The sequence below is a fragment of the Seriola dumerili genome, unplaced genomic scaffold (assembly GCF_002260705.1).
Source record: "Seriola dumerili isolate Sdu_G_001 unplaced genomic scaffold, Sdu_1.0 BDQW01000122.1, whole genome shotgun sequence".
Taxonomy (NCBI): domain Eukaryota; kingdom Metazoa; phylum Chordata; class Actinopteri; order Carangiformes; family Carangidae; genus Seriola; species Seriola dumerili.
Genome location: NW_019174377.1, coordinates 2,217,020 through 2,224,424, shown reverse-complemented (window position 1 = coordinate 2,224,424; position 7,405 = coordinate 2,217,020). Strand labels below are relative to the sequence as shown.

The 7,405-nt window shown below is 40.9% G+C and overlaps 1 protein-coding gene across 1 annotated transcript in view; it reads right to left on the bottom strand.

The window, feature by feature from the left end:
* Positions 1 to 3,430: 3,430 nt before the first annotated feature.
* Positions 3,431 to 7,405, bottom strand: part of arhgef17 (Rho guanine nucleotide exchange factor 17) — a 65,583-nt gene continuing 61,608 nt past the window's right edge. The window contains exons 20-24 of the mRNA XM_022748460.1: positions 7,170 to 7,318; positions 6,853 to 7,027; positions 6,410 to 6,505; positions 5,914 to 6,105; positions 3,431 to 5,746 (exon numbers count right to left, since the gene is read on the bottom strand). Of these exons, the coding sequence (XP_022604181.1) occupies positions 5,544 to 5,746; positions 5,914 to 6,105; positions 6,410 to 6,505; positions 6,853 to 7,027; positions 7,170 to 7,318 (815 nt within the window). The 3' untranslated portion in view covers positions 3,431 to 5,543. The remainder of the gene's footprint in view (positions 5,747 to 5,913; positions 6,106 to 6,409; positions 6,506 to 6,852; positions 7,028 to 7,169; positions 7,319 to 7,405) is intronic.

Genomic DNA, 7,405 nt, shown 5'->3' with positions numbered 1-7,405 from the left:
TTTTTAGAGAATCACTTTAATTCTTATTATCATGGACCTTTGAAGATCATGTGTTTGACACTTACAGTACTATGCAAGATTAAAAAGTGACATGGCTTTTCTAAATTCAACTAATATTGTAAAATCTGACACCAGTGAATGAAGGAGATTTCCACTGGCCCATGCTCCTTCCTGTGGGATGAACCAGTGAGTCAGTGTCAGTCAGTGACTCACAATATCGACCAGTCACACTGCTTAGACACAGACGAATCTCTGTGCTGCTGTCTTTACGGACTCTCTCATTCATCACAGATCCTCACTGATTAGTACATTTGAATACTGTCTGTGAATGGAAGTGGGTTGTAACTTGTGTGTGTGTGTTCATGAGAGGGGAAGGGGTATTGTTTGTTTGTGTGTGTGTGTGTGTGTGTGTGTGTGTGTGTGTGTGTGTGTGTGTGTGTGTGTCCTGAATAGCCTGCATTCATACTGTTTTCCTCTATACACTGCAGGGCTATTATATCACTGTACACTTCACTCTGGATCAGTGGGTTAAAGTAAAATGAATAGTGGAGTGACACTGACGCGTGCTGGTAAACACCACATTGTAGGTGAGGACGGCGTCATATGAATAATTAATGAAAATCCTGGTCTTCAGCAGACTGCCTTGGCCTTCTTTTAGTATCCATTTTTAGGAGCACCACATGAAAGATCCAAGGTTGTTTCCACTCGATTTTAAAGAAATGACTGTGACTACATAAGGTTGTGTCTTACTTTGAGTTCTTGCAACCAGCAGTGACACTAGTTTAAGTTGGCAAAAGGAGGGCTGCAGCAAATGATTATCTCTCTTCTCAGTTAATTAGCTGATTTATTTTTACTTGTTTAATAGTCTATTCATAAAATAGTGGGAAAATACCCATCAAGTTAATCATCTTTGACTTCTTCTCAAAATATTTAAATAAATTGTTAAATAAAAAACAATGAATTATCAAAATTGTTCCCAAGTCATTTTCTTTTGATTGACTAATCAGTGATTCTACTAACAGTTTAAGCTCTTACTCCATTGCTCCCCATAGTCATGTTTTCTTCCACAGTACCTACATGTAAGTACCAGTAGGAACCATGAAGTTTTTTATTAGTACCGGATCCATGCAACAAAATTACACTGTAAATCATGAGCTGTGGTGTAAAGTGTCACCAAACTTAATTTGTTGTATATTGTAACTTTTAAGTGACCCACACCTCACCAGCTGAAGAAAGAAGAACAGGTACAAAATGGCACCAGTGAACTGATTTAATTACAAAGAGGAACCCACAGTGACAAAACAAGAACAGCTACTTACAGGAAGAAACTCTTGATAGACTTGATAGACTGTAACCATGACAACCGCAAGATGTCAACCAGAGCCAGAGATAAACAGAGTTATGATCAGGTGGTTGTTTTTCTTCCTGTTGACGTCTGTGACAGGGCAAACATCAACGTCACAAAACTCAATCTTTCAGTCAGCCTGAGCACAACAGAGGCCATCTTGTCTTCTTCTGGAAAGATCTATGACAGTTATAATTTAAACATGACTGACAGCGCATGCCAGAGGGAGGGGAAAAATACAAACAAAAACAAACCTTACACAAATATATAAAAATATGCCATTAGATTCATATCAACAATTGAGGACCGTGGGTGCACTATTTACAGAAAAAAAGGCAATTTATACCAATATTTACAACAATAAAGACTTTGTTCACATACGGGCACGAGGAGGTTGCTGGAAGTGATGATAGGATGAGTTTGACGCGATGGTGAAAATTGAGCATGAATCTTCTGTTTCTTGGCACACAACATGCTTTATTCTCTCAATCCTGGTCAAATTAGCATTGAGTTTTACTTCATATCTAATACGCAGTGTGTTTGCGTGTGTGTGTGTGCATGCTTGTATGAAGAGAGTCTAAGCTGATACACATGGGGTCAAAACCTACAATGCAACTGTTGAAAATATGATTATTCAGTCATTTTTACTTATGTGACTACTGAGGAAATGTAAAGTACAAAATATAAATGTTAAGTATATTCTTAAGGCAGATTTTTAAAGAAAATCGAACTTTCTGAATCAGCCGAATTAAGTTATTGACTCCAACTATGGCAACACTTTAAGAAAATCATGAATAGAGCTATCAAACTAAACAGTTTTCAGCCCAGGTCCAGGACTGGTCATGGAGCTATGACCCTCTTTTGCTGCTCAACTCCATTTTAGAAATGTGCTGGTACCAGCAGAAATAACACACAGATGTTTTACTGTTCACAGAAAATATACTAACTCCATTCTGCAGAGAGCTCTCCATTGCTCTACGCCCAGCATAGATATACAGCATGGGTAACTTGGCAGCTCTTGGCACTGAGAACACAAACATGAACTTTGCTGTGAATCATACGGAACATTAAAAACACTTACATTTGCTACCTTAACATTACGTAGACATAGTTTGACATTTTGGGTCATAATCATATTTGTTTTCTTGACAAGAGCAGGGTAAGATACCGCTTTCAAGTCTGTAAGGTAAATAAAAAGCTACCACCAGGAGACTGTTAGATTAGCTTAAACAACGCTCCAGGAAAGTCATTAGAGTCTGTCAGGAAATAGTAACAGTACAACCCCTCATAAAACTACAGTGTTGTTTTTACATTATGGGTTTTATGATGATTTATGATAATTAATTAGTTTTAAAGGTGTTGGTAGGTGGTTTTCACCTTGCTTTCTCCCCATTTCCAGTAGTTATATTGAGCGAAGCTAACCATATCCTGGCTGTAGCTAAACAATTATCAAACAAACATGAGTGGTATCAATCGTGTTATCTCTAGACAAGAAACCAAATGAGTGTATTTCCCAAACTCTTCCTTAAAGTTTGCTAAATTTCTCAAACTTTCCTCTGCTGTATTCTTCACATGCTACCACAGGCTAACTGGAATTTTGCCTCAATTGTGGGCAGAAAATCACAAACAAGCTCCTTTTTCCTTATACTACTTATAACAGAGCACTTATGGAGTGTCCACAGACACAGGTCGTTCGACTTTTACACTTTCAGAGGCAGAGAGCTCACTAGATAGTTAGCAGCTATCACAATGACCAGCTAATCCTCTTAACTGTTAGCTCTGCTCACAGTGGGAGAGTTAATCCTATGTGGATGCATTTGGAAGTGGGAAAGCTGAGGTGAAGTGCCCAGATGGCTGGTTAAGGTGCAATGAGGTTTTCTAAGCTTGGAGGGATCAAAGACAATCACTGCTTAGCCCCACAGCCTGAGGCTAGGGTGTGTGTGTGTGTGTGTGTGCAAGGACAAGTCAGAGTCATCCTTCTTTTCCACAGACATCTGCTGTGAGTCGAAGGAGAGTGTGTGTGTGTGTGTGTGTGTGTGTGTGTGTGTGTGTGTGTGTGTGTGTGTGTGTGTGTGTGTGTGTGTGTGTGTGTGTGTGTATGTGTGTGTGTGTGTATGTGTGTGTGTGTTAGTGTGTTAGTGTGTAACTGGCTTAACTTTTAGCCCTCTGAAGGCACGTGCTGGTGCTCAGCGTTTGTCCTTCTGACCTACTCTATCTTATGCACTCTCAACAATCAATACTGAAATCTGTGTTTGTGTGCATCTGTGCAATAGGGGTGTAACAAAACATGCTACAATTCATGTAACAAAAATGCCACAATACGCACCACTGAGCTGAAAAACAACTGAAATATTAAACAGATCTTAGCATTTGGCACCCAAACAGGCAATAGAGTGACTGTGTTCTCTGTCAGTCCAACAGCTGAGTTCAGAAACAATGTGAAAGTGAATTTTGGAATTGATTTGACAGCTGGATGATTTGCAGTCTGGTATGTTTTGTAGTAATGAAAATATTTCCTTCAGACCCTCACTTTTCTGATCCCCTCTCTCTACGTTTATGGAGTCATACCACTCCAAAACAAGAACCCTGTATTGTGCATCAAAGCATGGGTGGACTATATTGTTACACCCCTAGTGTGCATGTACTGTATGTCCGCTGAGGCCAAACTATGCTGGTTTATCTTTTCTGGTAATCAAGCCAGGACCTCCTTGTTCTTCAAAACAAAAAAGAAAAAGTGAAAGCTGCATCTTCTATAAATTAAGTGCTGTAAAAGAAGGCGCTAAAATCAAAACCATAAATACTGTACATAACTATCTTTATCTGCTACCACAGCCTAGCGTCACTTCTGCTATAGAAATCAGCAACAACCAGTCCTGATTTCCCTCCTGACAGAACGCTCAATAAATTGAAATTTCATGGCAAAAGAAATCTCTTCAGATCCCTTAGTGTCAAAACTTTAACACATTCAAGGCTTCACATAGTCATGTTTAGGAGGAATGTGTCCAATGCACCTTTTTCTACCAGTAGTGGGACACTGCTTCAAAATTGAAAAATTAAATAAGAAAAAAAGATACAATGTGATTATCTGTGGAAAACACACATTTATGTTTTTCACAAATGTCCTCGGATTCAGCGAGTGAAGGTTGTGCATTAATGTATGTGACTGTATGCATGTGATTATAGTCTTGTTAGATACCCTTGCCATATATTGCACTTAAATGATGCTCTTACTCACTCTCTCACTCTCCCCTCTACAGGAGAAAAGATTATTTAGGCGGTCTCGTATTCATAAGCAATGATCGTGGAGTAGATATTATTACATCTCTACTGGGGCCAGAAAGCCTGCCATCAGGGGTTGTTGTTTAGCCCTGGCCAGTCGGGTTTAAAGAACGAAATATGTCGTCCTTTACTCCTTTAGAGGCTCACAGACGTGAAAGACTGAGCCACTGCGCTAAGCTTGAACTCTCGCTGTGAAAATAAACACTAACTCAGAATATCCATCAAAGTACAGTCTGTGTTGGTATGTTTCATTCATAGATATTCATATATTTTGTCATGACATTTTCCTCTGATCATCAGGAGGCTTTTTGTCTGAAGTTCAGGTTAAGATGACGTGATGATGGAGTAAAGAGCTGATGTTCAAGTCCAAAACAACCCAAAGAAAAATGTCAAAGAACAATTACATGCTTCACTCATGTTGAAGTTCACTTAAATGTCCTCCCGTGCAATGATATTCTGGAGAGTCCAAGTCCTCGTCTGTCTCCTTAACTTCACTTGTTCTCAGTCTGAACATGTGACCACCTGTGAAAGTTTGGAAACGTCATTATTTCATTCTTCTCTTCTCTGAATTCTGTTTCTGTCAGTCAAGACTTGAGTGTAAAAGCGCGTTTCTAGACGATACTCGCAGATGCTGAAAAACGAAATACGCACGCACAGACGCCACTCAGTGAGGAACAACGCACACCATCAGAAACATTAACACAAGAAAACTGGGTTTTGAAGTGATCATATTCATTTGTAAGTTCAGGAGGGAGTTGACAGCCATATTATGCACATAGAGACTGTCGGACTGAGCAGAAGACCAAAACAACAACACCAAAAAGTGAGAAGTCCGCTGGGGGAAAAGGAGAGGAACTTGTGAGCCGTTCTCAGCTAGAGGGAGGTGGGGGTTGGTTGTTAAAAACTGGGATCAATTGTCTCAGACCCTCCAAAGCAAAAGATGGTTGGTACTGTCGTCCCGTCCGACTGTTTCACTGCTATTGGTCAGTCTGAAATCCTCATAGCCATCACCGCCAGAAATTACTAGATGATTTGTTTTTGGAGGGATGTGGGCGGAGGCCCTGCGACGCGCAGAGTCACGCCTTTGGAGGTTCCCATCAACTGTGCTGCCACTCTGGTTGCCTAAGAAAGAGAGAAAGGGTTAAAGGTCGAGAAAGGTTCAGCTTTCTGCAGCAAATGTAGAAAAATGCATATGTGTAGACAGGTGCATATTAATAAAGTTTTTAAACACCAGTGTGTAGGCCAGTGATGTATAAATTATTGATTGCAAACAAAATGTCTGAAAAGGCAGTAAAAACCTGTGGAGTCAGTTGTTGGAGGAGGGAAGTTCATGTCAAATCCTTCTGGTAGTTCGATTGATGTCAGGAACCGAACATGGCCCGTGTGTCCGTGAGCCGAGCCCATCGGCACGAGGGGAGATTTCAGTGTTCCAGCCCCAGTTCCTGAGCTCACCGCTGGGATTGCCAATGTAAGAACCACCCCTGTAGAGGAACACTGTCTTGAAATATGCTTTGTTTTTGAATCCAAGGAGTAATTTAAAACATTTCCTCAGAACCACGTGATACTGACATCACAGGCAAAATACACTTTTGTTACTAACAAGACAACATTTAAAAGCCTTGTCATCTTCTGTTTTTTAATCAGTTCAATCAACATTTTCCTGAGCAAAAATAAACACTAAATATTTTGAATGTGTATAGCAGCCGTGTATATATAAAAATGAAATGGGTGGATTTATGGATTTGTGGATCTATGGATCTATTACACTAAGAAGTGTGTTTTTACCTGCACTTGTGCCAATCCACAACAGATCCTTACAGGCCAGCAACGCTGTGATTCTCAGACAGGCGGCTTTGTGCTGCCTGATGATCGCATCGGCACCTGAACAGAGGAGAATAGGGAGCGTTGGATGGGGCGTTAAAGGAGAATGATGGGATGTGTGAAAGTGAGAGAAAAGGACAGGGTGGTAGGACATTGGAAAGAGAGGTGAAATTTTAAATCTAAGGAGTATTTCCTGCATATGAGCTGACATCTGTAATCAAAACAATACCAACAATTTTTCTGTATAGTTGCCTAATCCTGGGGTTTTCTGTGTGCTCATATACAGTCGATACATATGCTTATCAGTGTGCATTTTCTGCCTATACAGAGCTCTACCATGTATATCCGCATGTTTATTTAGCACCCACAACCCCGTATCTGTGCTCATATTCCTCACGTGTATTTACCTGCGAGCATCTTGTGCACTGCAGGCGCCACGTCCACCTCTGTCAGGCTCTCCCAGGTCTGCGCGTGGTACAGTTTGACCTGTGCACTGCCCTGCAACGCCAGCCACACACCCTGACCGTAGGCCACCATGCACGTCACACACCGACTGCTGTCAGTGCCCACCTGGAAGCAGTGCTGCGAGGAAGGATGAAAGAGAGAGATGGAAGGAAGAAGTGTTATACTCACTCATCTGTCAGCGTGTGTGTGTGTACATTTTATTCCACCACAGCTTTGAGGTCAAACTGTGTGTTCATACTACCAATCTACCCGTTCTTACCTCTTGTACCAGTGTAGCTGTGTTGATAATAAGGACTCTGTTCTGTGAGCCACACCAAAGCTTCCCTCCCACAGGAACCATTTTGGTAACAGGACTAGTGGGCGTGCCCAAAACTAACGTCTGAGAGGACTGAGGATCCCAGAAACTACCTGCAGAGTGACATTGACATTAACAGGGATTAAAAAGAGAAAAAAAATATAGAGAAAACAAAATAACAGATATTGCTTTTCAAGTAA